Genomic DNA, 24,320 nt, shown 5'->3' with positions numbered 1-24,320 from the left:
CTGGGGTAAAATCAGTACTTGGTCCTGCTAGTGAAGGCAAAGGGCTGGACTCAATGACCTTTCAGGGTCCCTTCCAGCTCTATGAGATAGGTATATATCTAGTCCAACAGAACCTTTGTTGTTTTCTAGGCTAGTGTCCTTTGTTCCTCTAAAGATGGGCTGGGTTTGTCCCATATATGCCCTGATGAGGTGTGAACTGACCCTCTGCATCTGGAGAATTTTTTTGCCTGGGCTTGCTTTCAGCCATGAGGGCACATTTTCAGCCTCATACCTATATACATGAAATTACAACCTATAACATTACTATAACGATGATTATTATAAGAACTCAGTGCATCATTCATTCTGACACTTATCAGATTGGGTTTCCTTTCCAGGGTTTCAGGCACTGCCAGAAAAACTCAAAAAATTTCCCCTTCTGTGACTGACAGATGACACAGCGCACTCACAGATTTGTTAGATTTTTCATTTTTTTACCAGGCTTTTGCAACTTGGACACTTAGAGGAAAAAACAGGAATTTTAGAAATGTTTTTATTGAAAAGAAAGTGACGAAAAGCATATTTACATAGCTCAGGATTACTGCTCACATTTCTAGGTAGTCAACAAAGGAGAAGGAAAAAAGTGTGTCCTCTTCCTGAAAAGATTTTGTCCTCCCAAAATAGGTGTCTAATTTCTGATTGACAAATGCCTATGGGAAACAAGCACAGACTGGTGGGACCGCATAGTGTTGCAGGTCTGGGATGATTCCCAGTGGCTGCGAAACTTTTGCATGCGTAAGGACACTTTCATGGAACTCTGTGAGTTGCTTTCCCCTGCCCTGAAGCGCAAGAATACCAAGATGAGAGCAGCCCTCACAGTTCACAAGCGAGTGGTGATAGCCCTGTTGAAGCTTGCAACACCAGACAGCTACCAGTCAGTCGGGAATCAATTTGGAGTGGGCAAGTCTACTGTGGGCGCTGCTGTGATCCAAGTAGCCAATGCAATCATTGACGTTCTTTTATCAAGGGTAGTGACTCGGGAAATGTGCGGTCATAGTGGATGGCTTTGCTGCAATGGGGTTCCCTAACTGTGGTGGGGCGATAGACGGCACGCATATCCCCATCTTGGCACCAGACCACCTTGCCAACCAGTACATAAACCGCAAGGGGTACTTCTCAATGGTGCTGCAAGCACTGGTGGATCACAAGGGACGGTTCACCGACATCAACGTGGGATGGCCGGGAAAGGTGCATGACGCTCGCATATTTAGGAACTCCGGGCTGTTCGAGCAGCTGCAAGAAGGGACTTACTTCCCAGACCACAAAATTACCATTGGGGATGTTGAAATGCCAATAGTTATCCTTGGGGACCCAGCCTACCCCTTTCTTCCATGGCTCATGAAGCCTTACACAGGCAGCCTGGACAGTACTAAGGAGCAGTTCAACTATAGGCTGAGCAAGTGCAGAATGGTGGTAGAATGTGCCTTTGGTCGTTTAAAAGCTCGCTGGTGCTGTTTGCTGACTAGGTCAGACCTCAGCGCAACCAACATTCCTATTGGGGTTTGCTCTGTGCTCCATAATATCTGTGAGAGTAAGGGGGAGACATTTATGGCAGGGTGGGAAGTTGCGGCAAATCGCCTGGCATCCGATTTTGAGCAGCCAGACACCAGGGCGATTAGAAGAGCACAGCAAGGCGCGCTGTGCATCAGAGAGGCTTTGAAAATCAGTTTCATGACTGGCCAGGCTTCGGTGTGACAGTTGTGTGTGTTTCTCCTTGATGCAAACCCTTTGGTGATTTTAATTCCCTGTAAGCCAACCATTGCTGTTTGCTGTGTGCTCCATAATATCTGTGAGAGTAAAGGGGAGACGTTTATGGCAGGGTGGGAGGTTGCGGCATCCCTCAGTGAAGGCTGCAAAAGCATTTCCTTTCCAAATCCCTCTTTTCAGTTCCAAATAAGTTTCTTGTTTTTCTTTTAACCTAAAACTTCAGACTTGACCTCAGCCAAATGGTGAAAATGTAAGAAAATTCTATCATTGTATGCAGTGTGTTGTTGTAGCTGTGTCAGAAACAGGATATAAAAGAGACAAGGTGGGTGAGATAATATATCTTATTGGATCAACTTCAGTTGGTGAGAGAGCCAAGCTTTTGAGCTACACAGAGCTCTTCTTCAGGTCTGGGAAAGGTATCAGATTGGTTAGCACATATTGTAAGGGACCATTCAAGGCACAGGGGGGAACCTGGGTGCGCAAATTCATTACTCTGATCAACACTAAAAACAAAGGACTTAACAGAGACACTAGATTTATGGCTTAGGCCTTGTCTACACTGCCACTTTACAGCACTGCAACTTTCTCACTCAAGGGTGTGAAAAAAAAACCTGTGAGCGCTGCAAGTTTCAGCGCTGTAAAGTGGCAGTGTAGACAGAGCACATTTTTACATTTTTAGTATCTGATAACTCGAATGGATGAAAACCATTTCCCTCCGAACTGACTGCCTAGTTAATCAGAATGTATAGAAGTATGCTGTTTTAAAGTTCAGGGTTAGTTTTATAATTACATGTGCAAGCATTAGTTTGACAAATCCCTGTTTTTTTTCCTTTGATTGCCTTAATGCCTTTAGTTCTGTTCCCTAGAGAGCATCCCTTCTAGTCACTGTGAGCAGTACAACGGGGCTTTCATTAGTTCCATGAATCAAGTGACAGACAACTGCTGTGTAACCTCTGTGGTTACGAATTTGAGGGACTGCATGGCCTACTGGGTTGGTCTTCCCTTTCTGGTCATCAGGTGAGGTCTGGCCCAGGTTGGTAGCAGGCAAAAATCTTTCTTGCCAGGTGTATGGGAATACCTGTCTAATTCCCGGGGGACAGGTTTGTAGCCGTCTGGGCATCAAGCCCAAGGATTAAATGGAGGCCAAACCACAGGTTTCTGCAGATATGGGGAGACCCACTATAATGGGTCAGTGGGTGCAGGAGCTATTCATGCATCTGTAGGAAGCAAACTGCCACACTGAGACTGTAGGGTTATCAAAGGACCAAACTCCAAACATTTGGAATCCGTCAGCTTAAAGTAAAGCTTTTCTCCACCAAAGCTGTTCTGAAGAGAAAAGGTGAGGCATTATCCCACCAACAGCACTTAAAGCACAAGGAAAGGCTTGCTCCCAGCCAGCAGTGCTGCAAGCCTATCTGGTCCTTTAAGCTTTCCTTAGGGCCTCTTGTGTAAAAACTTTAGATCTATGCCTTAGGGTTTTCCAGGGCTATCCCCATAGCTGGGGCAGGTCTCATCTAAAGAGCATTTACTTTCAGCATGTAATTGAGCTTAAAGCTTTTCCTCGGCACCCAACTGACATTTTCTCCTCTAAGCATCCTGTCCCTTGTCACTTCCCACAGCCAATGGACTGCCTGGATGCTTTAGGACAAGTTCAAAGGGTTAAAAAAAACAGACTTGATGGCGGCAGCGGCGGTGATCTCTTTCACAGGTTTTATTTTTCATGGATCCTTTGGTGGCTGAGGAGTCCAGTCCTTGAGCCACAGGCCCGTTGGCAGATATTGAAGGTAGTGTTGGAAAACAGAGTTGGGCTGCATGATGATTGTCTTTCCTTTCTTTTCTGGTGTTTTTCTGCAACCAGGGCAAGGCGATTTTCCTCAAAAATGGACATTCCCTCTCTGACAAGTCTTCACCAGTTATCCCTATCTTGGGCTGCTCTCTCCCAGTGTGTGATGTCGATGCCACATCTTTTGATGTTTATCTTGAGGATGTCCTCAAAATGTTTCTTTTGACCTCCCCGTTTCCTTTCTCCTTTGGTGAGTTGGGCATACAGCAGTTGTTTTGGTAAGCATACATCAGACAGACACCATGCCCGCGCCACCTCAGCTGGTGTTGGATAATCAGGGCCTCAACTCTGAAGATGTTGGCCTCTGTGAGGATGATCCTCCCACTTTATGTTGAGGAGCTTCTGAAGAAAGTGCTGGTGCTGGCATTCCAGGTTTTTCAAGTGTTTTCTGTAGGTCACCCAAGTCTCACAGCCATAGAAGAGAGTTCGGATTACCACTGCTTTATAAACTAAAAGTCTAGTGTGTGTTCTGATGTTGTGAGTGCTGAACGCCCAGTGAGACAGTCTGCCAAAGGCAAGGCCTGCACAGCGAATTCTGTGCTGAATCTCGACGTCTATATCTGCCCTCTGTGAGAGATAGGTAAAGTGTTCTACATTTTCCAGTTCTTCTTTGTCGATATAGACTGGGTTCTCAAACTGCGGGTCGGGACCCCTAAGGGGGGTCATGAGGATATTACATGGGAGGGGGTCGCGAGCTGTCAGTCTCCACCCCAAACCCCGCTTTGTCTCCAGCATTTATAATGGTGTGAAATGTACAAAAAAGTGTTTTTATTTACGGGGGGGGATCACGCTCAGAGTCTTCCTATGTGAAAGGGGTCACCAGTACAAAAGTTTGAGAACTAGTGATATAGAGCTTCCTTGTTGGGTCTGATAATTGACCGGGGACTGGCTGGTGGAGAACTTTTGTTTTGCTGATGTTCAGAGTTAGCCCTAGGCTTTTGTAAGCTTCAGAGAAGCAATTAAGGGTGTTTGATGATCCTCCTTTGAGTGTGCAACTATTGCACAAGCATCTGCATACTGGAGTTTGGTTACTGTTGCCAATATTTCTTTAGTTCAGGCACAGAGACGAGAAAGGTTGAAGAGGTTGATGTCAATCCTATATTGGATGCCAATGCCCTGTGGTAGACTGTCTTGGATTAGTGTTTTCATAGCTGCTAAGAAAATGGTGGGTGCCAGTACACAGCCTTGTTTTACGCCAGTTCGGATGACAAAGGGCTCAGAGGTAGAGCCACTGCACAAGATGGAGGCAGTCATCTGGTCATGGAGGAGCTTACAATGGTGATAAATTTGCTTGGGCAGCCAAACTGTGACATGATTTTTCACAGAGGCTCATAGGTGACAGAGTTGAAGGCTTTGGTCAGAGCCATAAAGGCCATATACAGCTCCTGGTGTTGTTCTTGAAATTTTTGCTGGATCTGCCTGGCTGCGAAAATCATGTCGGTTGTGCCTTGTGATGGTCTGAAGCCACACTGGGACTCTGGAAGTACTTCCCCTGCAACAGGGAGCAGGTGATTCAATAAGAGTCTAGCAAGAATCTTCCCAGCGATCAAGAGGAGGGCAATGCCTCAATAGTTGCCACAGACGGCCCTGTGTCCCTTTTTGAAAATAGTGACGATGTTAGCATTACGTAAGTCAGCAGGGATTTCTTCGGTGCGCCAGATTTTGAGGAGCAGCAAGTGAAGCTTGTTAGTTTTTCTTCTCTCATTTTCAGTACTTCAGCTGGCATGCCATCAGGGCCTGGTGATTTATTGTTCTTCATGTGTTTAATTGCTTTGCAGACCTCCTCAGATGTTGGTGGGTTGGCAAGAGTTTCCCAGGAATGGAGTTGATGGTGTTGTCACTCACAGTTGATTCTCAATTTAGAAGCTTTTGGTAGTGTTCCATTCAGTGCTCTTTGATGGATTCGTTATCTTTAAGAAAGGTACTACCATCTTGCGTATACTTAAGACCCTAATAACGATGCTGTCTGTAATCCTGTACTCCTGGTAGGGTCACCTATGGCAGTGTAACCCTTCTGCCCGTCAGAGTCGGCAGCAACAAGGGCCAGGTTCAGTATCTAGGGGTACCTTTTCAATAACACAATGCAAAACCGGCTTGAGCCCCCACCCAGTGACCTGGGACAATTACATACCACCCCCCTGGGTGCCTCTAAGAGGCAATACTTCCCCTCTCGCAAGCACAGAGTCTGAGTGTAGCAAAAGCCTTTTAATAAAGGAGGGAAACAATGTGCCATTATGTGGAGAAACACCACAAACAGGATTCATAATACAAACCATGAGCAAAAGACCCACCCCCAAGTAAGTTTGGCAGTGTCCTTTTCCCCTCAGGGTTTTAAGTCACCCCTCCCACAGTTTCTGTCCTTGGTCAGTGCAGCCCCAGAGTTCAGAAGATCATCTGCAGAGTTTACCTCCCAGCCAGTGTGGAAGGGGGGGAGGTATGGGGGCACCTTACATGCTCTGTTGCTCGGGTCGACGGCCGATTGCCATGCCTCTCCACCAGCCACCCTGCTAGCCACGCCTCTCTGCCAGCCATCCTGCTAACTGCTCACCATGTCTTCAGCCCCCCCGCACACTTAACACAGCTCTCAGTGACTTCAGCTTTTAGTAACTTTAGCTCTTTAATGATTTCAGCTGTTAGTAGGGGAGCCTCAGTGTTGGCACACCCAGAACCACTAGCCCAAAGTATGTCTAATACTTAGACCTAGGAATCAGCAATTTCAGCTCTGCAGCATATAACAAGACTCCTAATGGAATCAAAATTAGCTCTGTTATTATATTGTGGAGAGAGGAAGAATCAAAGTGGTGCTTAGGGCCCACACTACTAGGTACACATACCTGTCCCCAGCCTCTCTCTATTCACTGGGCTTTGGAACCCATGTCCCTTGCAGAGCGAGTGCTACTTAGTTGAGGGCGAGTCCCTCCGTCATAAAATGCCAAGCACAGTTCTACTGTTCTTGATTCACATAACCAGGATAACAACACTTTATTACTCCTGCCCCAATAGCAAAGAGACTGGGGATCCTGCAGCAGCCAAAGTGACCATTTGGGCAAGCAGTCTCATCATGCTAGGCAGGGTGGGTGTGCCCATGCAAACTAGATCAGCCCCTGAACTCCTTTTCCACAGCTCACCACCAGATGTCAGGGTAGAGCTCATTCTGACTCTGCTTACAGCAGTAAGGTTGAAGGTGAAGTACTAGACAAAGTGCAGCTAGCACAGCACAACCCAGTATAAGACCTCAATGTCAGAACAGGTGGATGAAGCAGGATCACCTCTCAATGGCTGCAAAGGCGGACGAAGGCTGCAACGGAGGAGAAACACCCGATCATCTTGGACCTCCTTGCCACCAGACACAGATGCCTCTTCTGCCAAGATTTGTGTGGCTGCTGGTGCACATCAGCTCCTCCACATTAAATTACTCATGTGCAGGCTTCTTTCACAGGAAGAACTTTTTCCCCACCCCTACCCATAAAAGTCCTGCTGTGATGAGCGAGTGGCGACGGGGATAGGTGAAGTGATCACCAGGAGTCCCTAGTCAGAGACGCACACACAGGCGGTGACCGCAAGATGGTTGTCATCCCTGTACTGGGATGGGGGGCATTTTCAGCAGCAGTGGTCATGATTGAGCAGGCCTTTTTAGGAACCCTTCTGCTCGGAGACGGGGCTAAAAAAGGGATATAGACTATATCCCATGATACCTGACTGGAGAACCGTGTCCAGAGGGATCACTCCCAATGTGGTCAAAACCAAAAATGTTTCTTGCAACTTGGAATGTCTGTACCCTACTAGACAGATCAAAAAGTGAAAGACCCAAATGCAGAACAGCAAATGTTGCTCGAGAACTCTCGAGGTACTATATTGACATCACTGCTCTCAGTGAAACAAGACATGCATATGAAGGCCACTTGAGGGAAGAGAGTGGCGGTTGCACTTTCTTCTGGAAAGGAAACCAGCAAGTGACAGGTGTCGGCTTTGCAATCAAAAACCTGCTAGTCAACTGCCTGACTGAGCTCCCTGTTGTTATCAACGGGCATCTTCTGACCCTCCACATCCAATTAGTTAATAAGTCATTTGCCACTATGATCAATGCATATCCACCAACTCTTGATGCTGAAGAAGAACAGAAAGAATCCTTCTAAACTGACCTTGATAACATTTTGTCATCCATTCCAAAAACAGATGAGATAATCCTTTTAGGAGACTTTAACACAAGAGTTGGCTGAGATGCTAACATATGGAGTAGCACCATTGGGAAGGAAGAAGTGGACAAGACCAATTCTAATGGCATCCTTCTACTCAGCAAATGTGCGCAGCACAACCTTGTGATCACAAACACAATCTTCAGACAAAGCAACAAGTACAAAACAACTTGGTAACACCCCCACTCAAAACAGTGGCACCTCCTAGACTATGTCATTGTAAGAACACAGGATTGAAGAGATATCTAAATCACCCATGTCATGAGAGGAGTCAATGATTGCTGGACTGACCACCGCCTGGTGAGGTCAATCATGTCCATCAGGATTGCACTGAAATATAGAACGCAATCCAAATCTCACAGACCGCAATACAACTTCCAAAGACTTCACTCCTCAGTGCATCAAGAGAACTTCCAAACACTCCTCAGTGAAAAACTGGCCATATGCACACCTGGAAATGACAGCACAAGTGTCAAAGAAGACTGGGAAGCCCTAAAACAGACCATCCATGAGGTTTGTGAGGAATCCATTGGCCTTGCTACCATCAGGACTGGTTTGACAACAACATTAAGATTGCAGCCCTTTTGGACCAGAAGAGAAAAGCTTTCTGTGACTGACAAAACCAACCACTATCTAGTCAGAAGCAGCGTTCTTTCCATCAAGTTCAAAGGAGGATCTGAGAAATCAAAAACAAAAGGGTTGGAAAGACTTTGGCCTGCTTGGCCTCCGTAAGGCTGATGAGTGACATCTGGTAAGTTTTGGGCATATGTATAGGAACTTTTATTGTTTTGCATATGCTTTCTCTGAAATGCTTTTACTTTAAGAATAAAGCTGCTTGCTTAGAAAGAGTTGCATAGTAACTTGTAATTGCTGGGAATATGCTGTTCATAGCCATCAGTGAGAAAGCAATGCAGAGGTGCTGGCAGTTAGGCAGGGTGGCTTGCTGGGGATATCATAGTGTAAGGCAGGCAGCTGGGCAGCTTTAAAAACCTGGTCATAAGGAAGTGGGACATGGGTACCTTCCCAGAGACTGATGATGGTTGAAATTCTGCACATTCCACTATCTCGCTCTTTGTTCTCATGCCACAGGGACCAAGGCCAACAGTCTGGTAATGCCAATCAGTTTGACTGAGCCATGTGTTTAAATACTAGATGGATGCCAGTGGAGATGGTTGGATTGCCAGACTCTGAATCAATGAGGGGGTTGAATACAACTGTAAACTACCCAGGTGATGGCTTAGATCGTTGTATGAGCTGACAATGAATCCGTCATTGTATATTATTTATTATAGAGGCACTGGGCCTTTATGGTACTGCATAGGAATCCCCAGATTTCTATTTAGATAAGGGTGCCATTTGGGTATATATTTTAAAGACTCAGTTGAATAGTGCTATGATTGTACATTCATTGGGCAGCACAAATATGTCATGCTGATGGGGAGAAAAGATTTGAACAGGAGTCTCCCATCTTTCACATGACTGTTAATGCTGGACAATCAAGGCATCCAGCCCCCCAATCTCCCACTAAAGGATTCCCTCCCAGCTTATAACACCTGTAGATCAGTGATGCTGAATTCTGTGGCAGCAGCCAGAACTTTTAAAATAGGGATGTTTTGACAGAAATGAATACAAACATGTTGGTTATTTTGATACAAAATTGAAAAGGGCCCTTATCGTGATTGTAATATCCAATTACTACAATACAAGTCAGTAATAAAAGTACAAAGTGGCCACAAAATATGTAACAGTAGTGTGTTTGTGTGTGTGACATTCCTCAGGATACAATGTGAACAGAAGGACAGCTGTGTCCCCTCAAATCTCCTACCTGGGGAGAGCAATCATGCCTGGTCCTGCTCTCACACAGCCTCTAATATGCAAAAATCACTCCCATCTGAATTGTAGGCATGTCATAATATTACATTACAGGGTGACAGCAAATCCCCAGTTCCAGGCTTGTCCCCAGAAAAATGTGTCTTATACTGCCCAGCTCTTTCCTTCTGTGCATTACAAGCTCATAGAAAGTCTGTCATTTCAATAATAGAAAATGATATGCACAAATCATGTAATCCCAAATAGAGGTTCCCAAACACTTCACTCCAAACATACACTGGTTTAGATAAAACAATAAAACAAGCGAATTAACAAGAGAAAGATTTTAAGTGATTACAAGTCATGAGGCATAAAAGTCAGAATGGATTACAAAGAAAATAAAATATAAAACACAAACTAAATGAATTCAAAGCAAAGGCTTTTCTGATCTCATGCTTTTTGCTGAAAGCCTCCCAGTCAGGAGTCCGCCCCCAGTTCAGTGTTTCTTCAGGTGTTGCTGCCGTGAGCAGAGAGGAATGGAGGAGATAGGTAATTTGTGTTGAGTGGCCTCTATTCTTATACCTTTCTCTCCTCTTTGAGGATTATCTCCAGCTGGGGTACAGGCGACAGCCAGTCTATCATACAGGAACCCTCAACTGTTCCCTTGCCTAAAAGGTAAATTTCTTGTTCACACCCTACTTCCAGTCAAAGAGTGGACGTTTACCCAGGTGATAGTATAATCAAATAGACTGACACCTAGCTGAGGTACTTTTTGTCTCTGAGGAACTGTTTTGGGCTATTTTTCTTACTTTGGAACATGTCACAACAATTCATAGAGTAGAATCTTATAATTTTACATACAAGATTGCCACACATATTTTACCAGGACAATAATGTTTAGCAGATTATGAGTTTTCAAATGATACCTCACAAGGCATACTTTGTACAAAATTTATCATTGTCTTGTAAACGTGATGAACATGGGGTACAGGCTGTCACAATGTGTGCAAATGTTTGTCTATGCATACAAAATAGCACTAATTTCATTGTTACAATTAACATATAAATTGTAAATGTCCTAATGGCATGTACGCTTACAAGTTGGTCTGTGTTTCAGGCAAAGATAGCAAAGGAAGACGCAGGGGCTGTAGGAAATCAAATTCCACTCCTGAGATTTATATTCTGCAGATAAATGTGCTTAAATGAGAGCAGATAAAAATAATAATGTTCGAAAAAATCAGTGCAGTTGGTTTTATTAAGAAAATTATAGCAGAATGGAATTAAGATGCGGAGGTAGGAAAGGAAGTTAAATCAGTTTCTTTAAATGTAGCCAAAACATAAGATTTCAGTGAGTTTTTGGAAGGAAAACTGTATCTTCAAATAATTAGAAATGTCAGACAGTAACATCCTTGAGTTTCTTGTTTGCTTTTAAAGTATGGATCTTTTATTAAAAACAGGAATTTCCAGACACAAATGTTAAGGTTGAGCGTATTTATCAGTAATTCAACCTGAAACACATGGTATGGATGGTGTAGTTATCACAAAAACAAGTTGTCAAGGCTGATTCCCCACTCTGGCACTTCGAGTGCAAAAGGTGGGGGCCCCACAAGGATTTTAAAAATTAATACTGGCCACTCCAGATTTGTATTAAACTAAAATTAAAATACCTTTTCTCTGACCTTGGCTTGGTAAATGTGGCCACCACCCAAATGCAAACCCCCTTTCAGATCCCAGGAAGGCACACTTGGGAATTCCTTCTTGTGGGGTACCCTCAAGCCCTCTCTCTCTCTCTCTCTCTCTCTCTCTCTCTCTCTCACACACACACACACACACACACACACACAGAGGAGCTGAGAAAGAAAACAAGGAAATTAGCTGTTGCCACCAGGTAATTTAACAACATATGCAACAAACCTCTTAGAACACCAAAAATCCAATCCTGTTCTTAAAAAAGGTAAATTTTATTAAAAACAAAAAGAAAGAAAATACATCTGGAACTTAGGCTTTTGCTAGATTTTAAAAGAACAATTCCAAAAATTAAGCACCCAAAATAGCTCTCTTGAGGTTCAGCTTAAAGGTTACAAGCAAAACAAAAGCATCTGGGGTTAGCACAGAGGAGCCCACAAACCTTACAGAAAATAAAAGAAATAAACCTAATTGCATCTATCTAAACATTCCCTGTCCCAATGAATCCTTCTAGGTATGGACAATGATTTTTCATACCTGGTCCAAACATTACACGGCATTGCAGCTGCCCCCATCTCTTCAGCCCTGAGAGAACAGAGAGACAAAAGTGAAGCTTTTTTCCCATTTTAAAAAGTTCTAGCCTTCCCATTTACTCTTTTGGTCAGGTGCCCACTCCCTTTCCTTTACTTGGGGAACTTTTTTTAACCCTTTACAGGTAAAGCAAGCAGCCACCAAGAGGGACTTTGTAGCTAACTGGCTGGCTGAGTGTCCATAAAAGGGAGCTACCTCCCCCCTTCATTTATCAGACAAGCAATATAAATGCAGGAAACTGTGAGGTGCAGTTAAACTTGAACAATCCAAAGATGTGAAGGCACACCTGGCCAACCTTCACACTGCAGTGATGCCACAAGGAAAATAAAAATCTGTCTTTAAAAATCAGTTACAGCTAATTGGGGACTAAAAGCAAATGCCTTAATCAGACTGATGTTTGCATGGTGTCACTCCAGGACAGAGCTACAGTTATTCGGGTGCCCTAAGACGATACCACATTTGCAATGCTCTTGCCAGTTAGGAGCAGTAGGCTGCAAATACTCAGAGACATGAATGTGTTGATGAACAGTGTTGCTTTGCTCTCCAGGTGGCCCAGCTCCCTGTCCTTGAATTGCTCGGTATTCCCCAAGAGGCCTCTCTCACAACATCCTTCACCAACATCCTTCAGACACAGGTACACTTGTGGCTAGTCACAGCAGCTCAACTCTCAGGTTCCCAGTGTCATGTGTGAGTGGAGGCCACAGGAGAATGTTGACGTCTGTGGTGGAAATGCACCGGAATCATTGCCCTCAGCCCAACTCAGGGCTTCCCCCTGCTACAGCCCTGCCTTGCAGGAAGGAGGGAGAAAATTCCCTCCGAGCAGCAGCGGAACTCCCTTCCCCAGGTGAGGGCACAGTGAATGTATGTTTGCATGGGGGGCGGGTTAATGGAGTGAGGTCTGGGCAAATGAGTAAATGATGGGGTGTCCAAAGCAATGAGAGAAGAGACTGCTAAGGAGACAGATTGAAATAAATTTCCCCTTAGAATCATAGAATATTAGGGTTGGAAGAGACCTCAGGAAGTCATCTAGTCCAATCTCCTGCTCAAAGCAGGACCATCACCAACTAAATCATCCCAGCCAGGGCTTTGTCAAGCTGGGCCTTAAAAACCTCTAAGGATGGAGATTCCACCAACTCCCTAGGTAACCCATTCCAGTGCTTCACCACCCTCCTAGTGAAATAGTGTTTCCTAACATCCAACCCCGACCTCCCCCACTGCAACTTGAGACCATTGCTTCTTGTTCTGTCATCTGCCACCACTGAGAACAGTCTAGATCCACCCTCTTTGGAACCCCCTTTCAGGTAGTTGAAAGCAGCTATCAAATCCCCCCTCACTCTTCTCTTCTGCAGACTAAACAATCCCAGTTCCCTCAGCCTCTCCTCGTAAGTCATGTGCCCCAGCCCCCTAATCATTTTCTTTGTCCTCTGCTGGACTCTCCAATTTTTCCACATCCTTCTTGTAGTGTGGGGCCCAAAACTGGACACAGTACTCCAGATGAGGCCTCACCAATGCCGAATAGAGGGGAATGATAACTTCCCTAAATCTGCTGGCAATGCTTCTACTAATACAGCCCCAATATGCCACTGGCCTTCTTGACAGTGAGGGCACACTGCTGACTCATAGCCAGCTTCTCGTCCACTGTAATCCCCAGGTCCTTTTCTGCAGAACTGCTGCTTAGCCAGTGGGTTCCTAGCCTGTAGCGGTGCATGGGATTCTTTCTTCCTAAGTGCAGGACTCTGCACTTGTCCTTGTTGAACCTCATCAGATTTCTTTTGGCCCAATCCTCCAATTTGTCTAGGTCACTCTGGACTCTATCCCTACCCTCCAGTGTATCTACCACTCCCCCATCTTAGTGTCATCGGCAAACTTGCTGAGGATGCAATTCATCCCAGCATCCAGATCATTAATAAAGATGTTGAACAAAACCGGCCCCAGGACCAACCCTTGGGGCACTCCACTTGATACCTGCTGCCAACTAGACATCGAGCCATTAATCAGTACCCATGGAGCCCAACAAGCTAGCCAGCATTCTATCCACCTTATCGTCCATTCATCCAATCCATACTTCTTTAACTTGCTGGCAAGAATACTGTGGGAGACCGTATCAAAAACTTTGCTAAAGTCAAGGTATATCACATCCACCGCTTTCCCCATATCCACAGAGCCAGTTATCTCATCATAGAAGGCAATCAGGTTGGTCAGGCATGACTTGCCCTTGGTGAATCCATGTTTACTGTTCCTGATCACCTTCCTCTCCTCCAAGTGCTTCAAAAAAAACCTTGAGGACCTGTTCCATGATTTTGCCAGGAACTGAAGTGAGGCTGTAGTTCCCCGGGTTCTCTTTCTTTCCTTTTTAAAATATGGGCACTATATTTGCCTTTTTCCAATCATCTGGGACCTCCCACAATTGCCATGAATTTTCAAAGATAATGGCCAGTGGCTCTGAAATCACATCAGCCAACTCCCTCAGCACCCTCAGATGCATTAGATCTGGACCCATGGACTTGTGTATGTCATGCTTTTCTAAATAGTCCTTAACCTGTTCTTTCACTACTGAGGGCTGCTCACCTCCTTCCCATATTGTGTTGCCCAGTGCAGCAGTCTGGGAGCTGACCTTGTTTGTGAAGACAGAGGCAAAAAAATCATTGAGTACATTAGCTTTTTCCACATCCTCAGTCACTAGGTTGCCTCCCTCATTCAGTAAGGGTCCCACACTTTCCTTGACTTTCTTCTTGTTGCTAACATACCTGAAGAAACCCTTCTTGTTACCCTTCACATCCCTTGCTAGCTGCAACTCCAATTGTGCCTTGGCCTTCCTGATTACACCCCTGCATGCTCTAGCAATATTTTTATACTCCTCCCTTCTCTTGTGTGTTGTCGTGTTCCCAATTACAAAGGGCTAAAGAACATGAATGTTTCAGTCACTCTAGATGCCTTTTATTTCAGATTAAGGGGAGCATACAGATTTATTTTTAATGGAAAATGAGAACAAATCTACATCCTATACTCAGGAATAAACAAAACTGAAAAAATCCTACTAGCTCTTAAACAATTTTCCTGTGAGATAAATCCAATAATATATTAGCAGATAGACTGTGAATACAACAGGGAAAGAAAGGGTCACAGGGAAACAAAAATCCAAGGGATGGTATATGATCCTTTGTAGATTAAGGAAGTGAAGTTTTTGAAACCCTTAGACCCTGAATCTCTCATTATATTAATTTGAAACCAGCCTAGCTCTGTAATAAAGAGGTAGAAGTGGAAGTAAATGAACAGGGATTCAACATGGGAAAATCAACATGGGTATATCCCAAGATGTCGGCACAAGATGTTTAAAGATGATTAGTGTCAAGTCCAATGTATGGAGGGCAGGGACGCCCAGAGGATTCAGGGGGCCTGGGGCAAAGTGGGGGAGCGGACATAAAAAAAAAAAGGCGCCACCCGCTGCGGTGCTTGTACTCACCGGGTGGCGCTCTGAGTCTGCGGCGGCGGTGGCGGCGGATCCTTCACTCGCTCCGTGTCTTCGGCAGAACTGAAGGATCCGCCACCGAAATGCCGCCAAAGACCCGGAGCGACTGAAGGGCCCGCCGCCGAAGTGCCGCCGAAGACCCGGACCGCCGCGGGGTGAGTAGCCAGGGAAGGGATTCTTGGCCAGGGCTCACGGGGCCCCTGTGGGGCCCGGGGCAAATTGCCCCACTTGCCCTCCCCTCTGGGTGGCCCTGATGGAGGGCAGCAAGTTGGTATGACATGTCCACAATTACAACAGGAGCTAAGAGAAAAATCCGTGAGTATCTGAGAGTGGACGAGACATGTTCTGGAATGCCCACTGCAGGATCCCATCAAAGGAGCTCTGGAAGACAAAACAGAGGCAACAAAGGGGTAGTATGTATTTAGGGCATCTCAGGAAAGCAAATGAAGGGCTTCATGAGGGCAGTAAGAAGATTTTCTCCAAGTGAGAGAGGAAGATTAGGAGAACTGGTTCATCTGGCTATATGAGGCACTTGCATGTGCATGCCTTTGCTCTCTGTCCCCCACTTTAATGGGCACCAATTTCAAACACAGTATACAAAAATAAACCTGCTTTACGCAGTATCAGCCTTGTAAATAGGCCTGTTCAGACTCTGATCCTGCCTCAGCCTGTACCCTGGCTCCCCAGGAGCCCTAACCTACACCTTTTGCCAGCAGGGGTTTCTGATGGCGCAGCAAGGCTTACAGGGAATACTCATTGACACAAGATTGCCCATTCAGTGCAGTCATACCTGTACTGCTGAAGGTGTTGCAGTATTTCTGCACTTGGACCCAGCTGCCTTTAGGCCTGGATTGGGTAGGGAGCCTTTGCAAACAGAGGTGAGTGGAGTGCCTGTGAATTCCAGGACCTGTAGGCAGGGCCGGCTCTAGGCACCAGCAAAGCAAGCAGGTGCTTGGGGCGGCAAATTTGCAGGGGCGCAAGAATCCAGCATGAGAGCTGAGAACCAACAGGGAGCCCTGGGAGCTGTAGTTCCTTGGTTAGCTCCCTGCCTATAGAGCCAGCCCTGGAGCAGGGAAAGAACTACATTTCCCAGCATGCCCTCGGCCGCAATTAACAGGAAAGGGAGGGGAAAGGAGTGTAGAACTGAAACCTCATGCTGCAGCTTGCTGTAAATGGTAGGGACAGAGCCAGCTCTAGGTTTTTTGCCGCCCCCCACCTCAGCCCTGGGCTCCCCCTGCACCGCTGTGTTGCCCCAGCCCTGGACTCTCCCCCGCCCACACCCCCTGCTGCCCCAGCTGTGGCCCCCACCTGCACCCCCCTGCCGCCCCAGCCCTGGGCTCTCCCCCAAAGAAAGAATTGGGTGGACTAAATGAACATTGCACCTCTCTATCTGAAGCCTAGCAAGGCAGGTATGTGGATCCCACTAGAATTTAAAATGAAAAGTAAGGGAGGGGAGGCTCTACTAGACTGGGCAGCTTTAGATACAGTACCAGGCACGTAGGAGGATTTACACTTCTGAGCCATGGAAGCAGAAATTGACTTTTCCAGATTTAGCTAATATTCAGAAAGGGAATCCAGCACCTGCCTTCCAGATTTGAACACCATCAAAATTCAGGAGTGCTCAAGCTCAATTTGGGCAGTTGTTACTTCATTTCTCCCAAATCAAATATACTGATCCACTGTAACTTGCTGTAGGAAAAAGTAGAATAAATTGAGCAAGAAATGCTTCCCAGTGGTTATTAGGACTGGAATTGCTATTTTCAACAGCCATTGCTTTTTTATTAATTATTATTATTATTATTAAGTTTTAGTTTTATTTGTTTAAAAGGAAGACAGTGATATTGCATTGGCAAATTCCCCATAGAAACAAAGAATGGAACAAAAGAATAATAAAGGCACCTCAACTTTTCCTCATTTATGTAGGACAGTCTTATAATATGCATCCAGATAGCCTTCAATCACACAAGCTGAAAACTGTTCCACTTTACTGCAGTTCTGTAACCATATGGGAACCAATCCTGTCTGTGTTCTGTGCACATCCAAAATTCCTGCTGAATGACCCGCCCTGGGAGCGAGTTACCAGTGACCCAGGGCTGGGGCAGCAGGAGGGTGCAGTGGGGGGGGAGGGCAGCCAAAATTTTTTTTGCTTGGGGCAGCAAAAAACCTAGAGCCGGCCCTGCCTGTAGGAACTGCTCTGTTCAGATTGTGGACTATTTTCTTGCATAAAATAAAATCGGAGAGATGAGAAGATGAAATGGTTTATTACCTCACCCAGGAGAGAGTCCAACTCCTCTTTATTCAGGATCGGGTCATTCCCAGCAGATTCTTCCACTGCCTGGAATCCAGAACATGGCCAGACTGCTCAGTTTCCCAACATGAAGGTGAAATGTTAAACACAATGGGTCTGAGTCTCTACCCAGTTACACTGGTTTATGATGGAGTAATACCATTGTCATCAATGGAGTTATACCAACATAAGCCTTCTGTAACCAAGAGGAGAATCAATTCCAGTCAAGCTCATCTGTTACTGAGAATTAAAGACACTTGTTGCTCCCACGGCTGGCTCTGGCTTTCTGGCCACCCCAAGCAAAAAAAAAAAAAAAAAAAAAAAAACCCCGGGCAGCCAAAAAAGAAAAAAAAAAAAAAAAAAAAAACCTGCGGCGCGGCCAGAGCCAAGGTGCAGGGAGACTCCCTGCCCTTCAGATGTGCCCCGGCTAGTGGGGGGAGGGAGAGGGAGCGGGGGGAGAGAAAGAAGGGGGGCGGCCAGGGCTTCAGCAGGGTGCTGCCATGCGGCCCCTCCCGCCGTGCCCCTTGCCGGGAGGGCTCTGCACCACTCTGGTCGGCTGGGAGGGAAGGACGCGGGCTGCCCTGCCAGGCTTGCTGCAGGGCGCTCCCATCCTCCACGCCGCTGCCCCCTAGAGGGCGGCCAGAGCAGAACAACAACAACAACAACAACAAGCGGCCGTGCCGCCCTAGGATTGGGCGGAATGCCACTTCCTACAAGCTGCCGCCCCAAACACCAGCTTGCTCGGCTGGTGCCTGGAGCCGGCCCTGGTTGCTCCATGAAGTTTGTTTAGAAGACAGTGAGGCAATTGGGAACAAAGTGGTGCTAAACTCACAAGAACCTAAGCCAGAGTAGGGATGTTACACAGATGATTATGGCAGGCATGGCCAAACTGTGGCTTGTGAACCACCTGTGGCTCTTTTACAGGTAAAGTGTGGCTTGCAGAGCCCCTTCCCCCATTTTCTTCCTACCAGACTGGGCGGGGAGAGCTCAGGGCTTCTGCCCTGTGGTGGTGTAGTGAGACTAGTGGTTTCTGTTCTGCAGAGAAGGAGGTCTAAGGGCTTTAGCCCTGTTGGGGGGAGATCAGGGCAGAATCCCTACTCTCCAGCAGGCGCCGCCCTGTGGGCCAGGTTATGTGTCTTGTGGCTCTCAAACTTCTGAAGATTATTGGAGGGTCAGTAAATGTGGCCACTCCTGGTTATGCTTTCATTACTTGGAGTAGCATGGTGGTCCCTTCTGGTCCTGAATGACTGAGGTTCTTGGAGTGAATATTGGCAAGGTGACTAGCTATGTCTTAGAATCATAGAATCATAGAATATCAGGGTTGGAAGGGACCTCAAGAGGTCATCTAGTCCAACCCCCTGCTCAAAGCAAGACCAATTCCCAACTAAATCATCCCAGCCAGGGCTTTGTCAAGCCGGGCCTTAAAAACCTCCAAGGAAGGAGACTCCACCACCTCCCTAGGTAACGCATTCCAGTGCTTCACCACCCTCCTAGTGAAATAGTGTTTCCTAATATCCAACCTGGACCTCCCCCACTGCAACTTGAGACCATTGCTCCTTGTTCTGTCATCTGCCACCACTGAGAACAGCTGAGCTCCATCCTCTTTGGAACCCCCCTTCAGGTAGTTGAAGGCTGCTATCAAATCCCCCCTCATTCTTCTCTTCTGGAGACTAAACAATCCCAGTTCCCTCAGCCTCTCCTCATAAGTCATGTGCTCCAGACCCCTAATAATTTTTGTTGCCCTCCGCTGGACTCTTTCCAATTTTTCCACATCCTTCTTAAAGTGTGGGGCCCAAAACTGGTCACAGTACTCCAGATGAGGCCTCACCAATGTCGAATAAAGGGGAACGATCACGTTCCTCGATCTGCTGGCAATGCCCCTACTTATTCAGCCCAAAATGCCGTTAGCCTTCTTGGCAACAAGAGCACACTGTTGACTCATATCCAGCTTCTCGTCCACTGTGACCCCTAGGTCCTTTTCTGCAGAACTGCTACCTAGCCATTCGGTCCCTAGTCTGTAGTAGTGCATGGGATTCTTCCGTCCTAAGTGCAGGACTCTGCACTTATCCTTGTTGAACCTCATCCGGTTTTTTTTGGCCCAATCCTCTAATTTGTCTAGGTCCCTCTGTATCCGATCCCTACCCTCTAGTGTATCTACCACGCCTCCTAGTTTAGTGTCATCTGCAAACTTGCTGAGAGTGCAGTCCACACCATCCTCCAGATCATTAATAAAGATATTAAACAAAACCGGCCCCAGGACCGACCCTTGGGGCACGCTGCTTGAAACCGGCTGCCAACTAGACATGGAGCCATTGATCACTACCCGTTGAACCTGACGATCTAGCCAGCTTTCTATCCACCTTACAGTCCATTCATCCAGCCCATACTTCTTTAACTTGGCAGCAAGAATACTACGGGAGACTGTATCAAAAGCTTTGCTAAAGTGAAGGAATATCACATCCACTGCTTTCCCCTCATCCACAGAGCCAGTTATCTCATCATAGAAGGCAATTAGGTTAGTCAGGCACGACTTCCCCTTGGTGAATCCATGCTGCCTGTTCCTGATCACTTTCCTCTCCTCTAAGTGTTTCATAATTGATTCCTTGAGGACCTGTTCCATGATTTTTCCAGGGACTGAGGTGAGGCTGACTGGCCTGTAGTTCCCCAGATCCTCCTTCTTCCCTTTTTTAAAGATGGGCACTACATTAGCCTTTTTCCAGTCATCTGGGACCTCCCCTGATCGCCATGAGTTTTCAAAAATAATGGCTAATGGCTCTGCAAACTCATCCGCCAACTCCTTTAGCACCCTCGGATGCAGCGCATCCGGCCCCATGGACTTGTGCACGTCCAGTTTTTCTAAATAGTCCCGAACCACTTCTTTCTCCACATAGGCTGGTCACCTTCTCCCCATATTGTGCTGCCCAGTGCAGCAGTCTGGGAGCTGACCTTGTTCGTGAAGACAGAGGCAAAAAAAGCATTGAGTACATTAGCTTTTTCCACATCCTCGGTCACTAGGTTGCCTCCCTCATTCAGTAAGGGGCCCACACTTTCCTTGACTTTCTTCTTGTTGCTAACATACCTGAAGAAACCCTTCTTGTTACTCTTAACATCTCTTGCTAGCTGCAACTCCAAGTGTGATTTGGCCTTCCTGATTTCATTCCTGCACGCCTGAGCAATAGTTTTATACTCCTCCCTGGTCATTTGTCCAATCTTCCACTTCTTGTAAGCTTCTTTTTTGCGTTTAAGATCGGCAAGGATTTCACTGTTTAGCCAAGCTGGTCGCCTGCCATATTTACTATTCTTTCTACACATTGGGATGGTTTGTTCCTGCAACCGCAATAAGGATTCTTTAAAATACAGCCAGCTCTCCTGGACCCCTTTGCCCTTCATGTTATTCTCCCAGGGGATCCTGCCCATCTGTTCCCTGAGGGAGTCAAAGTCTGCTTTTCTGAAGTCCAGGGTCTGTATTCTGCTGCTCTCCTTTCTTCCTTGTGTCAGGATCCTGAACTCGACCATCTCATGGTCACTGCCTCCCAGGTTCCCATCCACTTTTGCTTCCCCTACTAATTCTTCCCTGTTTGTGAGCAGCAGGTCAAGAAAAGCTCTGCCCCTAGTTGGTTCCTCCAGCACTTGCACCAGGAAATTGTCCCCTACACTTTCCAAAAACTTCCTGGATTGTCTGTGCACCGCTGTATTGCTCTCCCAGCAGATATCAGGGTGATTAAAGTCTCCCATGAGAACCAGGGCCTGCGATCTAGCAACTTCTGCTAGTTGCCAGAAGAAAGCCTCATCCACCTCATCCCCTTGGTCTGGTGGTCTATAGCAGACTCCAACCACAACATCACCCTTGTTGCTCACACTTCTCAACTTTATCCAGAGACTCTCAGGTTTTTCTGCAGTTTCATACCGGAGCTCTGAGCAGTCATACTCCTCTCTTACATACAACGCAACTCCCCCACCTTTTCTGCCCTGCCTGTCCTTCCTGAACAGTTTATATCCATCCATGACAGTACTCCAGTCATGTGAGTTATCCCACCAAGTCTCTGTTATTCCAATCGCATCATAGTTCCCTGACTGTGCCAGGACTTCCAGTTCTCCCTGCTTGTTTCCCAGGCTTCTTGCATTTGTGTATAGGCACTTAAGATAACTCATTGATCGTCCCTCTTTCTCAGCATGAGACAGGAGTCCTCCCCTCTTGCGCTTCTCTGCAATCATTAGAGTGGTTAGTAAGTGGTGGCAGTGTCTATGAAGTGATATACTGCAATATGTGCTTCTCTGGTAACATTCTCAAAAGGGCTTCTAAAGATTTGACCTCCAGTCTATACCAGGCTGTATGGGGGATTCCCTTAACCAGATGGACTTGGAACTGTGTACTAAGTTCAGGGGAACTGTGAATCTTGTTACTCTTATAATAAGCATGTTATACTGTAGCCCTAGGCATGTGTATGGTGCTTTACAGAAGACATGGATCAGCTAGGAAGGTTGGCCTTGTGGTTAAAGCACATGACGGTAAGTCATGTGATCTGGATTCTGTTCCCCCACAGATCCAGGTAGAGCACAACTTCTCTCTGCCTCCATTTCATCATCTGTAAAAGAAGCTGGAGCTTTCCTCCCTCACAGGGGGACAGCTCAGTGGTTTGAGCATTGGCCTGCTAAAGCCAGGGTTGTGAGTTCAATCCTTGTGGGGGCCACTTAGGGATCTGGGGCAAAATCAGTACTTGGTCCTGCTAGTGAAGGCAGGGGGCTGGACTCAATGACCTTTCAGGGTCCCTTACAGCTCTATGAGATAGGTATATGTCCATATAAGTATACCTGTATTTGTAAAGTGCTTTGAGAGTCTTTGATGGCAGATGATACAGGAGGGCTAAGCATCTGCTGGAAGAGGTTGCTCCCACTGAAACACACTTTGCTAAGTAGCCCTAAAAAAAGTCATCTAGGACTTCTGCGTGCACTGCGGAAAAGGCTCTGACTGTACTGACCTTCACTGCTCTTAGTGCAGGGTTATTTGAGGTCACTGTTCCTTCCAGGCCACTGGTTCCAGAGCAGGACTTGCATAGCAAGGTTTCACTGGAACAGAAGATAAAGATTATGGATCCTAGTCAAAGCATCACCCTGCAGACTGGAAAAATTAAGGAGAGTCTTGGTATGTGTTGCTATTTTGGATCAGAAAAGATAAGTGAGGCAGAGTACTATGAAGGATTTAAGACAGTATAGAGAATTTCAGTGCCATCTTTGACAGCAAGCCAGTAGCCTTCAGCTTCTAAAGACTGGCCAGACCCCTTGGTGGAATATAGTGCATGTGCATGGGGGCTGGAACATAGAGCATGAGTGCAAAGTACCAGAGTCATGGGGAGCTACCAGAGATTTGAGAGAATCAAATGTACTTTTGATCTTAAGAAACTGGAGAACAGCAGTGTCCAGCAAGTGTAACTTTTCCCTTGTAAAATAATAGACAAAATACTTGTATCTGGATTAAATCAGGTACAGCTGGGTGGGAGATGGCAAGGCCTTTGCACTCGTGCACCTCACCTGAGCCGCTCTACTTGGGCAGGGAAGTGGCAATGGGCGTGGAAGGCCTTGAAGCACTGGGCACAGTAGGTCATGTCTCCTCCTCCCCTGCAGACTCCACATCTCTCACCAACTGTCAGTTTCTGTGGAAAGGAAAGGCAGAGAATTTGGATTTTATTCTCAGCCCCACTGTGACATTCTATACCTTGGGGGAGCATCCTGTAACCCCCATATTCCTCATTTTTATATAATTGTGATCTTACATATAAAGCATGCCTTGTAAGGTATCAGGTTATGATCTGCTGAGAGTCATTTCTCTATCTATTTATGTATATCATTAATGCATATGAAGTTATGAGATTGTGTAGTATGGTTGTCACTAAAACATGCTGTAAATTGGGGAATCAGCCAGACATTAGCTCCCCAGAGGCAACAGCAAGAAAAGTAACCAACACTCGGGCGGGGTTTCAAACAACCCATCAACAACCTTTGTCCAGCAAGGGAACTACAATTCAATGACTCACCTGCATGAGGCCACACCAGGGAAATTGCTCAACCTTGCCGGGAGACTCAGCAGTGCCCCCAGACATGCCTGTACTTGTGTTTTCCAAGCACACGGACTGAGGGTATAAAACAGGCAGAGTGGACACATACTGGGCCCTTCTCCTGCCCCCACCCATTCTGCAAGCAACTAAGACACTGAGAAGACAAGACTCCAACAGAGGAGATTGGCTCAGATTTCAAGGGTGAAATCTGTATATTAAGGACTGCAATATCCAGTGGGTGAGAAAAACTGCTTGATCTAGTTGTTGCCCAGTCTAATAGGGTTGAGAGTTTAGACTGCGTGCTTATATTTTATTTCTTTTGGTAACTAACTCTGACTTTTTGCCTATCACTTAAAATCTATCTTTTATAGTCAATACATTTGTTTTACTGTTTATCTTTACCGATGAATTTGTATGAAGTGTGTGGCAAATCTGCTCAGGTTTGACAAAGGCTGGTGTATATCCACTTTCCATTGTTGAAGTGGTGAACCAATTAATAAATCTGCATTGCCCATCTTGAGCAGTGCAAGATGGTATATTCCTGAGGTACAGTGCTGGGAGCTGGGGGGATTTGCCTCTGGTGCCTTTCTCTGTGTAATTCATGAGTAGGGTGACCAGATGACAGGAAGAAAATATTGGG

At 46.2% G+C, this 24,320-nt stretch overlaps 1 protein-coding gene across 1 annotated transcript in view; it reads right to left on the bottom strand.

Annotated features, from left to right (window-relative positions):
- Positions 1–15,584: 15,584 nt before the first annotated feature.
- Positions 15,585–24,320, bottom strand: part of LOC112112171 (autoimmune regulator) — a 34,014-nt gene continuing 25,278 nt past the window's right edge. The window contains exons 12-15 of the mRNA XM_026659137.1: positions 23,157–23,278; positions 22,603–22,694; positions 17,607–17,671; positions 15,585–15,721 (exon numbers count right to left, since the gene is read on the bottom strand). Of these exons, the coding sequence (XP_026514922.1) occupies positions 15,641–15,721; positions 17,607–17,671; positions 22,603–22,694; positions 23,157–23,278 (360 nt within the window). The 3' untranslated portion in view covers positions 15,585–15,640. The remainder of the gene's footprint in view (positions 15,722–17,606; positions 17,672–22,602; positions 22,695–23,156; positions 23,279–24,320) is intronic.

The sequence above is a fragment of the Terrapene carolina genome, unplaced genomic scaffold (genome assembly GCF_002925995.2).
Source record: "Terrapene carolina triunguis isolate 2854851 unplaced genomic scaffold, T_m_triunguis-2.0 Scaffold583, whole genome shotgun sequence".
NCBI lineage: Eukaryota > Metazoa > Chordata > Testudines > Emydidae > Terrapene > Terrapene triunguis.
The sequence above is the reverse complement of the archived record's forward strand: the minus strand, read 5'-3'. Positions and strand labels throughout refer to the sequence as shown.